Genomic DNA, 20,237 nt, shown 5'->3' with positions numbered 1-20,237 from the left:
GTTCTCCACCATTGCAACACCATTTGCTGCAATCTTAAAAGTCGTACTTAATGATAAGATATTGCGCTCGCGGAAACGGGAGCAGAGTTCGCTGGAGACGGACTTTAGCCTTGAGATTGTTCATGGGGTACGCAGCAACAGAACAGAATGAGCGCTTTTCTCCATTCAAACTGACCGAATGACTCGATTGCAGGCTCCTGTGACAACTTCTGAAAGGTTGGCACCCATTGGTTGAATTGCTTTTCCAAACAATAGCCCTGCTTAGAACCACTAAGACCCAAAAGGTAGTGTTTATTTGAGAGTGAGGGACTATTCGGAAGTGAACCAAAAAAAAATACTAAAAATATATTTAAAGGGTTTATTTTCCACTCAATGGCAACTTAAGTCACACAGGAACCATAGTACTCTATGTTCAACGAGTGTCAATTCTTTCACGCCACAGGCATTCATACAAAAATTTCTTTTGGCAGATAAATATAAAATGGTAAAGAACCATAATGTGAGACATTTTTGAAAGGAAATAAATATCCATATTTACTCCCAAACTGATGTTAACATTAAGATGATTGTGGCTTTAAGATAGCATAACGCCGGCAGAAAGCATAATGCCTACTGTGTTCATGGTTGATAATACAGGAGTAGGTCTCTACAATTAAAACTTTGCACTTCGCCCACAGTTCTCTTTATAGGATTAACAGGGGGGGGGGGGGGGGGGGGGAATGGTAGCCATTTTCAGGGTATCGAAGCTCTGCATTTGAAAATGCTCAGCTTTCAATGCCTTTTAAGGTTTGTCTCCGCCGACAGACTCGCGCAGTATCCGCAGGCGGGACATGGCTTCATCCCAGTCCAGGTAACATCCCTCCAGGTGCCGCACCTTCTCTCCCTTGTTCACGTAGGTCCTTCGCCCGTGGAGCACGCGGCAGTTGTCGAACGTCACCAAGTGGCCTACGGCGAAGCAAAAGCGGAGAAATGAGAGCGAAGGAGTAACAAGGAAGTCACAAACGCCCCGTTGCGCGACATTTGGCCGAAGCTGTTCTTCTAATTCAGGATACATTTAAATTATGATTCCAAATCGCTTGGATTGACTTCCAATCATCAACATTAAGGCTTTTATTTTAAAAAAAAAAAAAAAAAAAAAAAGGACCATGTACTTCCTTTTTTGATTGGTTCGGTGATTTTTTTTTGTTTGTTTTTTTTTTAAAGCCTGCTTGTGTAAAACCGCACTGACCTGGCTCCATTAGGTAGGTGAGGACATTTTCCGGTCGGCTCATGATGTTCACAAAGGATTTCAGAGCCTCGTAGAACAGCTGGACCTCGCCTAAGGGGACGTTCAGCACTGAGTCTCTGGTGGCGTTGTTGTAATTTATCCTGCAGACTTGACCCTCGGAATCCACGCTAAACCAAAACAAGGTGCACACATTAGATGAGCAGCCAATAATATAGTCACTGTGCTCGCCAAGTCCCGCCGCAACTTAGTTCCAAGGGCAGGCCTTCAAGATGCTTGGATTCATTTGGAGGTGGCGGTTGGACTGCTCACTTGATGATGTGGTTCTTGGACTGCACTTTGTAGTCGCAGTAGTCCGCCCCGGTGTTGGTGTAATCCACTTTGAGGGAGGCGAGGGTCTGGAATGCCTCGGGATCTTCCCTGCGCAGGAGCTCCGCCATGTGGAAGCCGTCCACAGCCTCGCTCTCCCCTCCCTCGTGGGCCGTTCTCAGGCAGTGCAGGAACTGGACCTAAAGGAGGCCACGCCCCATGTACTGTAACATACACACACCTAGCCAAGTATCCATCCCTACAATACTAACTCCACACAGCAGCTCCGTGGCAGCGGTACTGCATACCTCTGCCTTCAATGGAAAGATTACATTCTAAAGCATTTAAACTAACTAACTAATATTCCACACAATGCGCCAAATAAGCAGCATAACTCACTCCAGGAGGGTTGTGAAATGCAGGGTAATCTGTGTGGAGGCTGAGCGTCCCAGAGGTGTAGGCGACGTTGTTGGCCTGGGGTTTGTCCTGGACCTGCCACGTGGGCCTGGAGCGAAGGGGAACATTGATTCAGGAAAGTCATCTTCACCGTGTCAATCACTTTCTTGAGCTCAATCGCTTTTTTCTTTTCTTTTTTATTTTTGTCTCGATTTTGTTGGGGGAAGCGCGCGCATAATGTGGCAAATGCATTCTCCGGGTTCCACAAATGGAGGATTTATTATTTACAAGTGAAGAATTTCCACAAAAAACATCCAATCTTGACTAAATTAAGTCCCAAAGCAACCGAAAGCAACGGGGAGACGTGCGTCTCCACTGGGCAGGTTTATTTTTGGAGCAGGACAGTCCCTTCACTCAGCTGACTATAAAAAAAAATAAATAAAAATACATAGATCTAAAATGAAAGACACAGGCAAAATAAATAAACAAACAATTAAATAAATAAATCGATAGATAGATAAATAAAAAACTCCGCTCCAATTCTGAGTTCGGTTTACGTTTATTTATTTTCCCTGCAAGTGAGAAACTACGGAAACAAAATAAATCCAGATCTTTCTCTATGTGATTATATTATATATTGCTATATTATAATCACAATATTGGGTCTAATCACAATAACATAGGGTTCCCGAGCACCTGCCCCTTGATGCCCCGCGCTGCTGTTTTTATCAGGCGCTTTTCTTTTTTTTTCTTGTTAAGCTTGAATGGGCATGGAGGTAGGGGATTGATTATTCATGAGGAACATGTCCTCGGCCGCTCCGTTTGCCCAGAGCGGCAAAATGCCTAGAACCGGAGCTGGGCGTCCCTGTGCCTTTTCTATTTTTTTTGAGCACCTGCCCCTTTAAACGGTCTACGCACAGGCCTGTAGAGCGGGGAAAGTCAGGTGCAATCACCAGCGGTTACTCGACAGCTCTGAACAGAGCAAAACACACTTATACCTGCAGATCAAAAAAAAACAATAATACTTGTAATCAATGTCGATCAATGGAGTGAATCACCGATTTTAATTGTACATCTGCCCAAGCCCAACGTCAGGCCAACGTTAGCTGGCGGCGTCCTGGTAGAATATTGACGTCATCGTGAAGACCCATCTGCGTGCACGGCAGTGATCCCAAGCCTCGAGGCCTCACTCATCTGGTCCTCCATGAGAGCGATAAGGGGCAAAATAACAATGTTATTTATATATAATATGTTATTTGGGAACATCTTCGTCACCCACAGGGCGAGCTAATAAATCAAGCTCTTTGGGAACAGCGAGAAGGGCATCTTCCTCTGATAAAATCCAACGCCGGTGCACACTTTTGTTTGTGTTTTATCGCCTTTATAACGTCTTTCTGCTAAAACTGACACTATGGCTGCATCGGGAGCGATCGTCTTCGGGAGCCGCCGTAAACCCACCTCCTAGAACCACGGCGGCCTCCGGTCGCTCCGTCACACGACTGGACGAGCTGAGAGGGACCAGCGAGGAGCTGGCTTCCTGCGGCTTGGAAGACAAAAGGATAAATGGGCAAACGCCACCGGATCTCACCCGTAGAAAGTGTGTCTGAGATATCCAATCCTCTGGCTCAGTCTGGCCACCTGGCCCGGTTCCAACGGTGCCCCCCGCAGGTACACGATGCCAAAACGACGCAGGTCCATCAGCCAGGCCAGAGCAGCCTTGTCGTCATGGAGGACCTCCTCAAAGTTGGCCGTGGGAAGGCACAGCTTGGAATCCCAGTAATTCCTCTCTGCAACAAGTTTAACCGGGGCCATTCATGAACAAAATAAGACAAACGCATCTTCACTTTTATGTAAGCAGAATAAGTGCTTTAAAGGAGTGTGGCCAAACTCAAGAATCAAGAGGTTTACTTGTCACACACATACATACTTTCATACATATATGCAGTGAAATGTCTTTGCAACGCACCCGGAGATTATGCACAATAGTCACTAAACCGAACATAATGGCTCACCTCATTTCTTCCTAGCAACTAATTGAAACAAACTGATTCCTAAAAACGTAATGCAGTTAGTGAATAGAATAAAATAAATGAAATAAAATAAAATATAAATAAAATAAGACTCAAAAAGATAATACAAAGTGGGGGTTCAAAATAGAAGGGAATAGATATAGATATGTATATGGGATGGGTTATTTGTAGTATATACAGATATGTGCAGTAACTTAGATGGACCCTCTCCTCTGCATTCCAAATTCTGTCGCAAAGTTGGGATGACGAACAATTATCACACACCCAGCACGACGCCCAGGCAGGAGCACTTCCTCGCCTACGAAGCACGCTTTCTTCCTCTGCCTTTTAGATACTCCCCCCCCCCCGTGTTGGAGGTTAAAGTTTTAATGTTTCTGCTGAAGGACTTGAGTGACGGGTTTATTTTGGACATTAAGAAGCGGAGGAAAGGGGTCAGGGACCAGCTCCTTGTTACACAAGGCTGGGGAAACACGTGAAGAAAACAAACGGCTTAGATGAGCAACTTTCAAACCCAAATGCAATTACAAATGCAAACGAATATCACTCCAACTCCAACAAAGCCCTACGACATGACGCGATTCAAGTATCAAAATGAGCCGGTGGGGATGCGAGGAGATCAGTGACAGGGACGAAAAAATCAAGATATGAATGACCACGAGTGAAGCCTGTGGTGCGCTGCCCCCTCAACTCAGGCCAGGGAAGAATGTACCGGCCAGCGGGAAAAGACCGTTTAGAGAGAGGAACGTACAAAAGGTCAATTTCCAACACAATTCCAATTCCAAGTGTGCACGTGTATACAGGGTCGCCTGCATCACGCGGCGTTACATAACTGTTATGGCATGAACCTCAGCACCGTAGGAGTAGGGCTCACCGAGTTCCCAACCCTACAACTGCTGTAATGCTTCAAACAGAAGTATAAATCAGCGTGTTATTCCAGCACAAATGTTGCGTGGGAGATGTTTCCTCACCGTCCATGTAAAGCTCTTTCTGCATCTCTCGCCTGGCGTCCGAGGAGAAGCAGCGTTTCCTGAGCCACTCCGACTCAAACTCGCTGACATGCCGGTCCGGCCACGCGACGGATATCTGGGGGAGGACACGTGACTTGTGATGGCAGATCTGGTTGACGCCCGGTTCGGTGTTGACTTACAAAGACAGATTGATCCCCCCCCCCCCCCGGTGCTGACGGCAATGCCATCGTTAGACTATAGAGTCTAGATTTGTAAAGAAAAACACTTGTTTCTCAATGATTAACTTTTATTTTAATATTAAAAATGTATAAATGACAAAAATATGAGAATATTTAAACAACAAATATTGAACTTTATTGTTAATTTTTTTTTTTTTTTTTTCTTTATTCGAAGTCTATTCGATTTTCGTTCCTGCAGCCCGAGTGCCAGGTGGGCGGGTGCGGTGTGCCTTGAGGGATGCGGCGCAGCGGACCCCTCCACGGGGACGACCGCACCTCTCCCAACTCCGAACCACACTTCACGAAAGTCGCTTCGGAGCAGGGCGAGCCGCAGGCGGATACCGGCGGATCTTGACCGCCCCAATATGTCGGACAACATTACCCGCAAATCGCGAACCTGACTCTAATTTCTCAGTTTGAAATCGAACGCTTATTTGGATCGATTTTCCGATTCAGAATCGCGACGCCCCAAATATTGACTGTCTTGAGCTGGTGAGTAGCATCTGGAAACTCGGTTGTTCAGAAATGTGTGTCACCTGGATCTACTGTCTTGCTCTTTCATCTGCACGTAGTCACATTCAAATGAGCCCAGGACGACAGTGACCTAGTTCGCCTGATACCTGAGGACATGTTCACCATTTACATGGAGGATAGTCTGCATGGTGTGTCGTTCGTAACATGTCCTCATCTTCTGACACGTCCAGGAAATCCATTGTTTAGTAAACGACTGTCTTTGTGACCGCAAGACTGTTTGGTTTAAGAGTATAAAGTCTGTCGGTGAACTCAAGAGATGGTACAAGAGACACATTGGGTGCGGTCTCTGTGTTGTCCTGTACTCTCTCTCCCTGCACATGTTCTCAATAACACATTTGCGACCACGGAATCTGTGAGAAGAATTGAGTTAACTCTTCCACACTTGCCCTCAGTATCTTGCGATGGTGTCACCACATAGGTGTGTCATTATCGCACACGTGGTGAATATGCTATCTCCGTCAGGTTTTTTCCACCGTGTACATGTGCATTTCTATGGACCTGGACATTCTAACATTAGATCAGAGGAAGCAGCGTTACCTTGCTGTTGTCATTGACCTGAACAGTGTGGATTCCTGTGTGGATGTCCAGATCGGCGATTAACAGGCTGCGGGATTTTGCAGACTGCAGGGTGCAGCGTGGGCACTGACAGTTGTCCCTCAGCCAGGTGAAAGGATAGAGGCTCTTGTATCCGTCCTCCCATTCCACCTCCACCAGCCGTTCCTCAACCAGTGCCCGGGCCTGTCTCAGCTGAAGGCGGGTTATGGGAAGGGCCGCGGCCGCCGCCGCCGCCATAGTCCGCTCCCCACGGAACTGTAGCGCGGCTGGACACGGAGGTGTGGGCGCTGCCGGCCGCTCCGGTCTACCGCTCTGACTCGGTCTCCAGGAGGCCACGGCAGTAGAGCCCCTCTGCATTCTGCCCGGCAGGGCACACCGTGCAATCCGACTGAGCCACATTCTTGATCAGCGCCCAACAGGGTTTTCCTCTTCGGTTGAGAAAATGAAAAAAGAAAGCGTGGAACCATATAATCATTTTGCTATAGTGTGATAGTGATTGCATTCAATAAATAAATCAATAGATAGATAGATAGATAGATAGATAGATAGATAGATAGATAGATAGATAGATAGATAGATAGATAGATAGATAGATAGATAGATAGATAGACAGACAGACAGACAGACAGACAGACAGACAGACAGACAGACAGACAGACAGACAGACAGACAGACAGACAGACAGACAGACAGACAGACAGACAGACAGACAGACAGACAGACAGACAGACAGACAGACAGACAGACAGATAGATAGATAGATAGATAGATAGATAGATTGATTGATAAAAGCATTTTGTGTCATGAGTTTTGCATAAACAAATAAAACTTAAATAGTTATTAGGTCACCTTTGCACCAAAAACACCTGGAACAAACTTGGGAGTAATCCCATTGTTCGGATACACTTTTGGGCGCAGGGGAGTCTTCTGTTTACAAAACGGCTGCCGATCCCAATATATACACAATAGGAGGAAAGACCTCCTGAATTCTATGGGTTGAATTGGATATGTCCCAAATTGGTGGAATTATGAAGGGAATGCGTTGACCTTAAAAGTTAGTTAGGTTGTCATTACATTTGTTGTGATGCCACCAGCACCGCCTTTGTGGACCGGCGGTGTGCTACATCAACTGCTGTAAGTGGCTGTAACCCACTATCTGTGTTTACACAGCAGCTCTGTACCCAATGGTGGAAGGAGTACTGACATTGAAAGTACATGAAAGTACAAAATAACTCCAGTAAAAGCATACATTGACATTTGTTTAAGCAGTCACCAAGTACTTGTACTTTGTGACTTTCGACCCCTGTCTATAACCAGTGTTTGTTCAACCACTGTGCCCAGTTTGTTTTTGTTCCGTTCTTCAAATTCCACTTTAAGAAATAAATAATGAGCTTGTTTAGCAATATCAAGACTACAAGGATGCCTGACTTCACCCGTTGCAGCCAGAACACCGGCACTGTGTGGATCGCAACGACCTCAAGTTTAAGATCAAACTTTTTTTTAATCCCTGTGGGGAAACTCAGGTGTCGCAGCATCAAAAGAAAAAACAAAAAAACAATAACAGCCCAAGGCAAGAAAGGGAATAATAATAACAATAATAATAATAATAATAATAATAATAATAAAATGTGACAATAAAATGAACATATGTACACGTCTATCCACAGAGTTAACATGGAGTTGGACTGTGCTGACTAGGCCCAATGCCGAGGACAGGTCAGTGACGGGCGGTGCAGGACAAAGGTTGGGGGCACCGCTTCGTTCCTGGGGTGAAGGCGCTGCTGGTTGGCGGGGAGGGAGCACTGTGAGCCTCGCGCTTTGGTGCTCCGGGAAAATCATAAAATACGTCCGTAAACACCCCAACATCCATTCCGTGTAAAAGAAAAAACGTGTGCATGTGTGGCCACGAGTTATAGTTATGCTGGGAACCTAAGGGACCCCCCCCCCCCCACCAGAAACATGCACACATCACACGTCTGACCAGCGATGGACACTCATCACCAGGTCCCCGGGCGCGTCCACGCACGCTGCCCACTGCTCCTGGCTGTGGCCCCGGAGGAAGGAAAGGCCAGGATGGGTCAAACGCAGAGGCCTCATTTCACCGGCCACCATCCAAAGCATGTGCGTGCGTGTGTGTGTGTGTGTGGATCTGTGCGTCGATTAGAGATCGCCCTTCTTCTAAAATGACGCATTTTTAGACTTTTGGTTTTGCTACGCGCAGACCGCCTCAAACCTAAATGTCTAGATCTGCACTTATAGCAGTCAAACTACTGTACTCAGAGCTGTCAAACATGGATTATATTACAATAGGAGGCCCATGTTGCATTTTTAATAATAATCAATTTGAGGAAACGTGAAAAATGTGAATTTTACTGTATCCCCCCCACACACACACATGTACCTCGTATCAGTCAAAGCTGGACTACATTGTCATTTGAACAAAAAAGCCCATTTTGCATTTCCCACCTACTTTCCGATTTGTGACGGTTTTAATACATTTGCGTCAACAGGAACAATGTGGATTTCACTGTATAATACTCACACGGACCCGTCAGGACCGGGTACACAACAAAAACCAAAACTACTGTATAGCTACGTAAAGGCGAAGCTGCTGCTCCATTCGGTCGCTCCAAACTGACCCGGTCCAGACCAGGCTGGCTCCGACGTGTTGCCGTGGTAACCCCGGACCCCCTTCGGCGGGTTAACGGCTGTTTTGAGGAGCCCCCCCCCCCCCCCACGGGTGCCGTGCGCTGCGGCGTGTTGCCAGGCTGTCGGTCCGGCCTCCCGTGGCCGTCTGGGCGCCCTCTCCACGGGTTGCTGGCGGTGCGTACGCGTCCTCACTAACGCTAGTAAATAGAGACCATATGTCTTCCCTGCAGCTGGCTCCAACGCGGAGGTCCGCTCGATCGACAACACCATACGGCGGCGTCGTGTCCCGTCTGCAACCTACCTTAATCAGCTTAATCACCGGACAAACGGAGAGCAGAAACGCGGAGCTCCGACAACTTACCGGATTTTGTTCGGAGCTCGATTAACAACTCTCCCTCGTCCATCCCTCCATTTATTCGTCAGCGTTCCCCCGGGGGTGTGTGCGAGCGTGAAGTAGGTGAAAGGTCTCCGGGTGGAAGCTGAACCTCGGCGGCTTTGGTTCCACTTGGCGGCCGGATCGCTAGATAAGATAAATACAACCGCGTAATAGACAATAACGCCTGGGTTAAAAGAAAGGCCTATTCCATAGCGTATTTATTTTACTCTTCGAAGTTATGCACTCACCGATTTCAGGATTCAAGGTGTGTATTTGCCACATACATATACACGCGTACTTTCATACATATACGCAGTGAAATGTCATAGCAAGAGATTATGCACAACGAGTACTAACACCGTAGCTAACTAATTAATAACTAACTAAACGAACTGAACTAACTGATTCTTGAAACGTAAGGCAGGATCCTCACCCCGAGACCCTACATTTATTCAGCTGCCTGCGGTGGTAGAGACATGGCCTCGCCTTTCTCACCTTTGTGTGTGGTCCATGTTAAGTCCTCCGTGATGTGGACTCCCAGGTACTTGAAGCTGCTCACCCTGTCGACAGAAGTCCCCTGGGCTGTAAATCCGCGCCTAAAGTCCACAAACAGCTCCTTAGTTTTGCCGAGGTTCCGGTGGAGGCTGTTGTCCCGGCACCAGAGTGCCAGCTCAGCCCCCTCCTCGCGGTAGGCCTTCTCACGGTCATCGTTGATCGGGCCCACCATGACAGTGTCGTCAGCAGACTTGTTGATGGCTGATGGTTGACTTGTTGGAGCGGGACGTGGCCGCACAGTCGTGTGTGTACAGGGAGTACAGTAGGGGGGGGGGGACGCAGCCCTGGGGGGATCCTGTGTTCAGGGTGAGGGAGCTGGACGTGTGCCTCCGGACCCAAACCACCTGGGGCCGGGCTGAGAGGAAGTCCAGGATCCAGGCACACAGCGGAGTGCTCGGTCCTAGCTCCCGCAGCTTGACAGCCGCCCTGGTGCGGACTATGGTATTGAAAGCGGAACTGTAGTCGATGAACAGCAATCTCACATAGCCCCCCTTCCAGGCCATCCAGGTGCGTGAGCGTGGTGCGCAGTACCTGGGCGAACGCGTCGTCCGCGCATCTTTTTCTGGCCGGTACGCAAACTGCAGCGAGTCAGTGGTGCCGGAGAGGGGAGACGGAGGCACAGATGTAATCCTGGATCGGCCTCTCGAAGCGCGTCACGATCACCGAGGCGGGGGCCGCCGGGCGGCGGTCATTCAGGCAGGCTGGAGAGGCGGCGTTCGGCACAAGGATGATGGTGGACCTCTTGAAGCTGCGCTGACTCGGCCAGGGGGGTGTTGGTCTTCAGCACTCTTCCAGATATGACAGCTGGGCCCGCAGCTTTCCTGGTGTTCACCCGCATAAGAGCCCTCCTGACGTCACTCTCGAGACACTGAGAGTGCGCACTCATCCCCAGCGGTGTAACTCCAATAAGCCGGTGAGCTGACGCTGTTGCTGCCGGCCTCAAACCGCGCATAAAAGGGGTTCAGTTCGATGGCTAGGGAGGCGTCCGCACTCGTGGCTGCACTTGTAGTTAGTAATAGTCCGCAGCCCCTGCCGCAAGTGTCCGGTGTCTCGTTGCAAGACACCAGCATCTTTTTTCTTCCATAAATCATTACCTTAAATTAATATTGTGTTTATTAAAATATATATGTTTTTATTTTAAAATTTTTATATTTTTAAATACAGCCAACTATAAATTCTTCTTATAATTATTAGGATGTCCAAAACGATTGAAAGACAGTTATGGAACCATACGGTTAGGCAGTATCTAAACCCTTAAACAGACCAACAAAGGGAGTAGCACAAAATCGTTTCTCATCCAGGGGACCACCTGAGCTTCTCTGCAGGATTTTTACTTGCTAAAAGAATTTCAAATCAAAGACATGAATAAGTGATGTTGTAATGAAAGGGGCAAAAATAAGGCAGGGTTCACAGCTCTCTCCTGAAGATTCTGTTAATTTCAAATGCAGTGTACGCGTAATGAAACTGACGACCCGGCTCTTTGGTCCGAGTAGAACTGCCAATAGGCCATTATTTGGTGGATGACTGGACTGAAAATCCCTGCTTTTCAGAGTCTCTGAAAACCAGGGATTTCATCTATTTTCCGTTCTAGTGACTCATTAGTCTGTCAGTATATGAGAGAAATTGCATAATGCTGCGTCTGGGTCAGGGCAGAGCAGGTTCTGTCTTTAAATGCTGGACTAAAATTGATCACACAGACAATCCAAAGCTCAACAAAGTGCTTAAAATGATTTTATTTATTTTTTCACAAGGGCAAAATGCCAGAATAGCCATTTCTTTAGACGTCGAAGGAGACACTAAGCATATACACTCTGTAAGATGTAATTCTGGGAAACAATGCCTTTATCCTTTACCTTTCCCAAAACATCTGAAGGGGATTATGGTGTTATGTTATAGAGTTGTATCTGTGTTTGGCAGTAAGGATAAGAATATTGTGTACAACTTAACAACACATGTAGGTAATACCCTTCACAGCAATGTGCTGAATTGTATCTTATATCCCCATTACAGCTGCCAAATATATATACATTTTACATGTATATATTTTTATATTCATATGTATATGCAATTATATACATAATTTTCTTTATTTTTTGTGTGGCCGATCATTTATAGCTTCAATACTGAGGAGAGTCATTACATACACGTTCCCAAACCCAAATTGCCACAAATTGGTATGACAATTGCTTTTTAAGACTCAAAATAGTATTTGTATTTTATGTGTGGTTAATTTGAGAGAAGAAAGCGGCCAGAAGTATCCTGCTTTGACAAATGAAGCCGTTTAGTTTTCTAGTGAGACACAGAGCCCCCTGTTGTTCCATCTCACTCCATTCCATTCTTTTGTTGTTGTTGTTGCATAAACAATCTATTCGCATATTGTTGGACAAATCACTTGTATAACCAAATAATTATGTATTGAGAATACTTCTGCTCTTATGTCTACGTCCTGTTTTCTACCCCTTCCTCTGTGTCTCTGTGCCGGAGGTCCCTGAACACGCCACCTGGGTGGGGCGTGGTAGGCGAATCGGCCCCAGTAAGCTTTCACCAACAAGCACGCAATGTAAGTCATTTTCATAGCACACGTCTAGGCATCATAGAATGTGATGCGACAGATTCTGAAGCGAAAAGATGGTTTAATTAAAGTTCATCAAAAGTCCCCCACAAATCAAAGCCAAGACTAATTTGACCCACGGCCTCTTGAGTCGGTTGGGTGAACGATTTTCATCTCTTTCAGACAAGTTGGGGGGAAAAAAAAAAAGAAACACAATGGTAGCCCTTCTCACAGTGGCAGATATAGACGTTTAAAAGCGGCCACGCTCCACCTTCAACTCTTTTACTACATTTTCGTCAGCGGCGTGTCGTCTCCACGGACAGACCTGCGGAGCAGGCGCATGCGGGACATAATTTCGTCCCAGTCCAGGTAGCATCCCTCCAGGTGCCGCATCTTGTCCGCCTTGTTGGTGTAGCTGGTTCGCCCGTGGAGCACACGCCAGTTGTCAAACGTCAGCAAGTCGCCTATACAAGTAACAGACAAAAAGGCAGTGGGTAGTGGCAGTGGGTGCCTGAGACTGAAGTAATGGCACAGGAGGGAAGTTGATCTGATCTGATCCAGCTGGCTCCACTCATTCGTGGAACTCGTTGTTTTTTGCTGATCAGAAAATCTTCGCGGTCGTGTCATAATCCCGGAGTGGATTATTTCACCTCATGAAGCTGGTAGGAATTCCATGTTCGGCTCATGAAAACTCCAGCATGGGAGATCTGTTGTCTCTGCTTACCATACAACTCCCCTGGCCTGTAATGGCCTCCAACTCCCATACATTTGAATAAATACAATTATTTTGCATTTGTTTAAGGGAAAAGCCTTGGAGATGGAGTTTTTTTTTGTTTTTTTTTTAAAGCTTGCTTGTGTAAAACCGCACTGACCTGGCTCCATGAGGTAGGTGAGAACATTTTCCGGTCTGTCCAGGATGTTTTCAAAGGATTTCAGAGCCTCGTAGAAGGGCTGGACGTCGTCTAATGGGATGTCCAGCACTGAGTCTCTGGTGCCGTTGTTGTAAATGACCTTGGCGACTTGACCCATGGCATCCAAACTAAACCAAGGCAACGTGCACAGATTAGGTAGAGGATGAAAAACAATAATGAACAATAATTCAACACAGAAGTATTTTTTTACTTGATTATGAACATTCTTTGTATATTTCTAAATAGAATCTATTTTATTTTATTTATTTTGTATTTTTTTTTTCCCCATATTACATCTACAGTAGTGCTGTGTGTATTGTACAATAATCACTCTGACCAGTAGATGGCAGTATTTCCTCTTATTTAAACCACTCAGCCAGTTCAAGGAAGCCAATGCGTTTCAGGTGCATGTCTTTATGTGTTTTCCATTCTTCCATTAGAATTTGTGTGTATGTTTGAATTTGAAAACACATACAGCCTGACCAAGTATAATTGGCTTTGTGTATATGTATATTTATTATATGAGGGACAGCGTCATGCACCAACTGTAGCGCAACGATGTATCTTCTTTTATCCATCCGCTGCTCCTATCCATCCATCCATTGTGTCTAGTTGTGGCTGAACACTACTTACTTGATGATGTGGTTCTTGCTCTGCACCATGTAGTCGGAGTAGTCTTTCCCAACGTTGGTGAAGTCCAGTCGGACGGAGGAGAGGGTCCGGAAGGCCTCGGGGTCTTCTCTGCGCAGCTCCTCTGCGACATGGAAGCCGTCCACCATCCTGCTCTCCCCTCCCTCGTGGCCCTGTTTGATGCAGTGCAGAAATTGCACCTGCGGGAAGGCAAATGTTTCATGAAGGCGCGTCAGGTGTCCCGCGTGTCAATGGGGAAACAAATCTGCAACTTGCAATAAAAAAAAAAAAAACCCGCTCGAGAAAAGCATGCTGAATTGAAAACAATGTACGGTATAGTCATCTTTAAGTCAGAAGAGTAACTCACTCCGGGCGGGTTTTGAAATGCAGGGAAGTCTGTATGGAGGCTGAGCTTCATGGAGGTGTAGGCGATGTCGTTTGCCATGTGTTTGTCCTGCACCGGCCATGTGTGGCTAGGGAGAGAAAGGAGGAAAGTAAATTTATCAGCTGAGTCTTATCACCATGTTAATCATTTAATTTGAGCTCAACTTCCGATGGTGTGTTGGGAGAAAAGGCAAGAATAAAGTGCTGATCCTCCAGGGTAGAGAGTGGGATGCCAGCAAACTCCATCCTTTTTAAAGTAGATCATGGCTCATTGACATGCAGCGAGGGTAGCTTGGGGAGGAGACGGCTTGGTTTCTAAATTCTGTGCCGACATGCTCGCTCCTTGACTTGCCCATATTATAAAACAGCCAGGCTTTTTATGGGACGAGTACTTACAGGACGTTCTCAGTGTTTTCAGTGCAGAGGCTTTGTATTCCAATCCTGTTCTCAATGAGTGCACCAGGTCATTTCTCTGACCTTTAAAAAATCCGGAGCACACTTTCTAAGGTTGCTTTCTTTGTCTCTGTCCAGGATTCATCATACAGTGATAACTCAGGTGCTATGCAGGAGTATGGAGGGGAGGAAGGAGCTTAGAGCTGTCCATCTGTTCCTTTAAAATAATCTGTCTGTTCTTCGTTTCGCCGGAAAAGGTTATAAATGAATCCTTTTCTTGTACTTAATTCATATTGAATAACTCCCGGGGCCCTCCTAGGGCCCAGAAAAAGTCCCATTTTCACGATTTAGCGGGCTATTAAATAAAGACAGTGGCTTGGAAGACAATAGAGTCCACGGGCAAATGCCATGACATCTTACCCGTAGAAGGTGAACCTCACATATCCAATCCTCTCGCCCAGTCTGGCCACCTGGCCTGGTTCCACAGGAGCCCCTCGCAGGTGGACAATGCCAAACCGACGCAGGTCCATCAGCCAAGTGAAAGCAGCCTTATCGTCATGGAGGACCTCCTCAAAATTGGCCGTGGGAATGCGCACCTTGGAATCCCAGTATATCCTCTTCTCTGGGAAGAGAGGAAAGTTTACATTTTTATACATCTGACCAGCTGCACTCGTGAACCGAGTTCAGCAAAACACATTTTGATTTTTTATTTTTTTTTATTGGAAACATAATCATTGAGTTACATGTGTTTGTCGACCACGTTACTTAGATCTGCCCTCTTCTCCGGATTCCAAATTCAGTTGCGAAGTTGGGGTGGCTGATAATTTTCACACCCACGAACACACGCACAAGCGAAACCACTTCCTCGCCTATAACTCCTTCCTCTTTACCCTTTTGGACATTTTGTTTTTCCACGTTGGCAGCTCACGTCCATAGGGCCCCACATATTGTGCCAAGGAAGTGCTGTTTTCACCTCATGAAGCGAGTTCCCGGTGCCGTGCCGCTGGTTTGCCGAGCAAAAGCGCAAAAAGATGCAATACCCACAATGTAAGCAGGAGGACTGTCCGTTCGAGCCAACGGCATTCAGTGTAGTTAAAACTAGCGGTGAGGCCGAGCACTATACGATGAGAGTGTTTCTGAAAAATGCATGGTTCACACAAACAGTCGGACAGACAGACAGAGAATGGTGGAAAAAAATCCTCCCACTGTTCACCATCCAGCTGGCTGAACTCCTTTTTTCCATGGACTATTTCTCCTGTGTCTCCAGCAGAAACAGCTGTTAAGCACATTTAGGTGATGGTGGTGGTGGGGTGGGGTGGGTGGGGGTTCAAGGGGGGCTTCTGTAGAGACTCTGGACATGTCTGCTTTCTGTGGCTCTTCATCGCTCCTCATTTCAACACCCACCAGTTTTTTAAAACTGTCTTGCAGAATTGGTGCGTCACACGGAGGCAGCGGATCACAAGGCTAAGGTCTGCGGGGGGATGAGGAGCGCCGAGCTGTCCACACAATTCATCATCGTTAAAAGTGCTCACGCTCTAAGACTCAGAGCGTCAGCCCCTTGGAAGCGGATTCATGGTTGCTACGAGTGCTGTGGAAAATAAAGGATTGCGACGCTAAAGAGTTGAATTAGTTTGAATATTCGTTGTGACCCAATTATCTTGGACGTTAAGAAGCCGGTATACTCTAAGTAATCGGAAGCGACATCTTCCAGAAACACTGTCGCCCTCTCAAAGCCGCTCTTCCAGATTTTGTTGTTCTGTCGCGAACAATGCCTTTCCCCAGGGACGGCTCGGGGGGTCCGGGATCCCCTCCTTGTTAAAACTTGTTAAGAGGGCTGGGAAACCCTCGAGGAAAAACCTAATGACGCTTTAAACCAATCCGGCTGTTCAGGACGGGCGCAAAAAAAATATCAAGGGCTTAGAATTAGCAACTGGCCACCCCGAAAGGTCAGGCCCAAACGTGACAATTTACTCCTGTGAAATCAGATCTGCGTGTCTCAGTGGGCGTAGGGAGGTCACAAGCCTAGACGTGGACGGAAAAGAAACATTTGACTCCTGTTCCTCTTGGCGTGGAAAAAGGCCTTTTTCTCACTTCGTGAACTTTTGTTTTGGCAAACAAATATGTTACTTGCCTCTGAGAGCTACCGAGGTCTACCCTATTTAAGGAATCGCCTTACGTTAAGTGAGCAATATTTTTGATTGTCCTTGATGTGCTCAGACAACATATTTCCAGGCCATCTTTCCCGCAGAAGACGTATCAGCACGGCTGGGATTCAGTCGTAGACCAAATGTTTCGCACGGCCCACAGCCAGCAGGGCTACTCGTCCAGCAACGGGCATTTGAGTGATTTGACTTAATATATAAATATGTTCCTTCAACACGTTAACATCTTGTGGGTTGACGGTCATCCCTCTCACCCTTGGGTTTCTTCCTAAATCCCGGCTCCTCCTTCCAGAGGCCTGGGAGGTTCTGCTCGGTCTTCTGGGTTGAGGTCTGGGGTTGTTCCTGGAATCTGGCCCCAACTGCTCCTTTTCCACCACTGGAACCACCTTTGCCTCCGCTTTCCAGATTCTTTGTTCTCAGGGACTCCGCTCTTCATCCTCCTTTCTCCTCATAAGTATTTCCCCATCTTTTCAAATTCCTATTTCTTGATATCGCCGTGGGAGCGCATCATCTATCACCACTGCCATTTTCTCCAACTTGCCCATTATTTATCCTTTTTCCTTTCGGCTGTCGGCATTGTGTCTGAAGATGGAACCTTCCACCAAAAGAACAGCTTGCTGTGGCCACCGTGCCAATCTCCATAGGAACGTCTATGTGACTGTTTATCGCCCTTTTTTTTTTAACATTAATGGTTAAAATGTTTGACAAAAATGTGTCTGCACATTCATGTCTGCACATACTGCTTGAGTCAAACTATATTTCCCCATCTCTTGTATTATGGCTCACTGTAGAACAGAATACATACATTTATTTTTCCACAAGGAACTAGACTTGATGTTTGGTTTAGCCAGTTTGAGTTCTTAAGTCACATTGACCGGCAGTGAAAGTCCTAGTGTCAACTCTAATATATTATTATGCAAATGATATTGTTTTCTGATTTTCCTAAATAGTCGATGCAAATGACAGTCAGCATAATTTTCAAGTCATCAACCGTTAAGGTATAATTTGAATGTTATTGAACAAACCTCCCAATGATAACAGTATTTTTTTCAAAAATAAAAAACTCAAAATGCACTGTTCCAAATTATTTCAAAACAAGTTTCAAAACATTTTAGAGGTTGTAAAAAACTGAAAATGGTCATTTGTTGAATGTGCAGCATTGGGAGGTCATATTCACTGAAATCAAAAGCTATTTCAATCAAAAACAACTTAACAGGCCAATTTACATGTTAACATACGACCCTTCTTTGAGATCACCTTCACAATTCTTGCATCCATTGAACTTGTGAGTTTTTGGAGAGTTTCTGCTTGAATTTCTTTGCAGGATGTCAGAACAGGCTCCCAGAGCTGCTGTTTTGATGCCAACTGCCTCCATAGATCTTTTACTTGAGGACGCTCCAAAGGTTCTCAATAGGGTTGAGGTCAGGGGAGGATGGGGGCCACACCATGAGTTTCTCTCCTTTTATGCCCATAGCAGCCAATGACACAGAGGTATTCTTTGCAGCATGAGATGGAGCATTGTCATGCATGAAGATGATTTTGCTACGGAAGGCACGGTTCTTCTTTTTCTACTATGGAAGAACGTGGTCAGTCAGAAACTCTTTATACTTTGCCGAGGTCATTTTCACACCTTCAGGGACCCTAAATTGCATTGCATTGCATTTAGCAGACGCTAAAGGGGCCTACCAGCTCTCTCCCCATGATTCCGGCCCAAAACATGACTCCGCCACCTCCTTGCTGACGTCGCAGCCTTGTTGGGACATGGTGGCCATCCACCAACCATCCACTACTCCATCCATCTGGACCATCCAGGGTTGCACGGCACTCATCAGTAAACAAGACTGTTTGAAAATGAGTCTTCATGTATTTCTGGGCCCACTGCAACTGTTTCTGCTTGTGAGCTTGTGACACACATCTCTGTTAAGGGTGGCCCAATAGTAGGTTTATGCACAACTGCAAGCCTCTGGAGGATCCTACATCTTGAGGTTGGTGGGACTCCAGAGCCACCAGCAGCTTCAAATACCTGTTTGCTGCTTTGTAATGGCATTTTGGCAGCTGCTCTCTTAATCCCATGAATTTGTCTGGCAGAAACCTTCCTCATTATGTCTTTATCTGCACCAACCTGTCTGTGCTCTGAATCAGCCACAAATCTCTTCACAGTACGATGATCCCGCTGAAGTTTTCGTGAAATATCTAATATTTCATATCTTGTCCATGGCATTGCACTATTTGAGGCTTTTCGGCAGCAGAGATCCTTTTTCTTGCCCATATTGCTTGAAACCTGTGGCCTGCTTAATAATGTGGAACGTCCTTCTTAAGTAGTTTTTCTTTAATGGGGCTCACCTGGCAAACTAATTATCACAGGTGTCTGAGATTGATTTCAGTGATCCAAAGAGCCCTGAGACACAATACCATCCATGAGTTTAATTGAAAAACAAAAAATTTAATGTGTATGACACTTAAATCCAATTTGCATAATAATTTGGAATGCATAAATAGTGTGTGTGTGTGTGTGTGTGTGTGTGTGTGTGTGTGTGTGTGTGTGTGTGTGCGTGCATGCGTATACGTGTGCGTGTTTATTTGAAATAGTTATTCAAACAATATATCCAGGATATACGATACCTCAAGCTAAGCTGTAAAAATATACTGTCGATCAAATTGCAAATTGCAAATTGCAATTGGGTCATTACCGTGCGAGGGCCCAGGGTTTGAACGGCGTTGGTAAGTATGACACACTCATGACCAACACCATGAGTGTGTCTTTGTAAGCAGCCACGTGAATTGAAACAAGTAAAAAGGAATGACTGAGTATGGAGAGAACGAGCAAGTAAATTAGCCATCAAACATGAGTGGCCTGGACACAGCACAGTGTGTCTCTGCAGGAGGTAGATGGTGTAACCCCCCCCCCCCCCAACAGCGAGCCGGTCTGGAAGGTGCAGATGGTGCAGGGCACACGATGTTCTGCCCTTATTTTGCATGCAATTCTCAACAACTTTCAACCAGGGCTGTGAAAATGTAATTCCACGGCACTGGTTTTACTGGAACCCACCGGAGATCAGACCCCCTCTCTCTGCACGCCTTCCAGCTGGCGATACAATGACAGACCCTTCGTCCCCAAGTTTCGTCATGTGTGCAATTGTGCCAAAAACACTCACGGTGTGAGCTTCGCTGCGGTCATTTAAGTCGGCAACAGAACCGAGCAAAAACTATTTTTCAAACAGAACACCATGACATCATGTGCTCGCAGGGACATATTTGACCGTGGCAGATAATAAATGAGCCTTATCCTGTCCCAGTCTTGGTTCTGCTACAGTTACTTTTCCAGGCGAGGAAACTGAAGCCAGGGCTCCTGTGGCTGGCAGGCGGCTGCTGGCGCTCTGGCTCCGTGTCC

At 46.3% G+C, this 20,237-nt stretch overlaps 2 protein-coding genes across 3 annotated transcripts in view; both read right to left on the bottom strand.

Moving 5' to 3' along the window:
* Positions 1–198: 198 nt before the first annotated feature.
* Positions 199–9,342, bottom strand: LOC307228599 (gamma-butyrobetaine dioxygenase-like). 2 transcript variants are annotated; one of them, XM_079998307.1, is made up of 8 exons: positions 9,246–9,342; positions 6,218–6,663; positions 4,929–5,043; positions 3,519–3,717; positions 1,934–2,039; positions 1,538–1,734; positions 1,229–1,395; positions 199–945 (listed from the first exon to the last, which is right to left on the bottom strand). In XM_079998307.1, the coding sequence occupies exons 2-8, from the start codon at positions 6,632–6,634 to the stop codon at positions 782–784; spliced, it is 1,365 nt and encodes a 454-aa protein (XP_079854433.1). In that variant the 5' UTR covers positions 6,635–6,663; positions 9,246–9,342; the 3' UTR covers positions 199–781. The 2 variants fall into 2 exon arrangements, with proteins under 2 accessions (XP_079854433.1, XP_079854434.1); XM_079998308.1 differs by lacking the exon at positions 9,246–9,342 and adding an exon at positions 9,186–9,238.
* Positions 9,343–10,403: 1,061 nt separating this feature from the next.
* The window catches only part of LOC307227860 (gamma-butyrobetaine dioxygenase-like), a gene marked incomplete at both ends in the record, with an annotated part of 17,753 nt that continues 7,919 nt past the window's right edge, over positions 10,404–20,237 (bottom strand). Inside the window, 6 exons of the mRNA XM_079997304.1 lie at positions 10,404–10,572; positions 12,656–12,830; positions 13,239–13,405; positions 13,911–14,107; positions 14,275–14,380; positions 15,105–15,306. Of these exons, the coding sequence (XP_079853430.1) occupies positions 10,404–10,572; positions 12,656–12,830; positions 13,239–13,405; positions 13,911–14,107; positions 14,275–14,380; positions 15,105–15,306 (1,016 nt within the window). The remainder of the gene's footprint in view (positions 10,573–12,655; positions 12,831–13,238; positions 13,406–13,910; positions 14,108–14,274; positions 14,381–15,104; positions 15,307–20,237) is intronic.

The sequence above is a fragment of the Zeus faber genome (assembly GCF_960531495.2).
Source record: "Zeus faber genome assembly, chromosome: 3".
NCBI lineage: Eukaryota > Metazoa > Chordata > Actinopteri > Zeiformes > Zeidae > Zeus > Zeus faber.
Note: the sequence above shows the minus strand (reverse complement) of the source record. Positions and strands in the feature narration are given on the sequence as shown.

What these genes read in the sequence shown, in the direction of transcription:
- LOC307228599 (XM_079998307.1), bottom strand. Translation starts at nt 6,634, where the DNA reads ATGTGGCTCAGTCGGATTGCACGGTGTGCCCTGCCGGGCAGAATGCAG. An exon ending in AGGTCAATGACAACAGCAAG is followed by an intron (nt 5,044 to 6,217) that starts GTAACGCTGCTT and finishes GTCCTCCCCCAG; the next exon opens with ATATCCGTCGCGTGGCCGGA. An exon ending in CATTTCACAACCCTCCTGGA is followed by an intron (nt 1,735 to 1,933) that starts GTGAGTTATGCT and finishes GGCCTCCTTTAG; the next exon opens with GTCCAGTTCCTGCACTGCCT.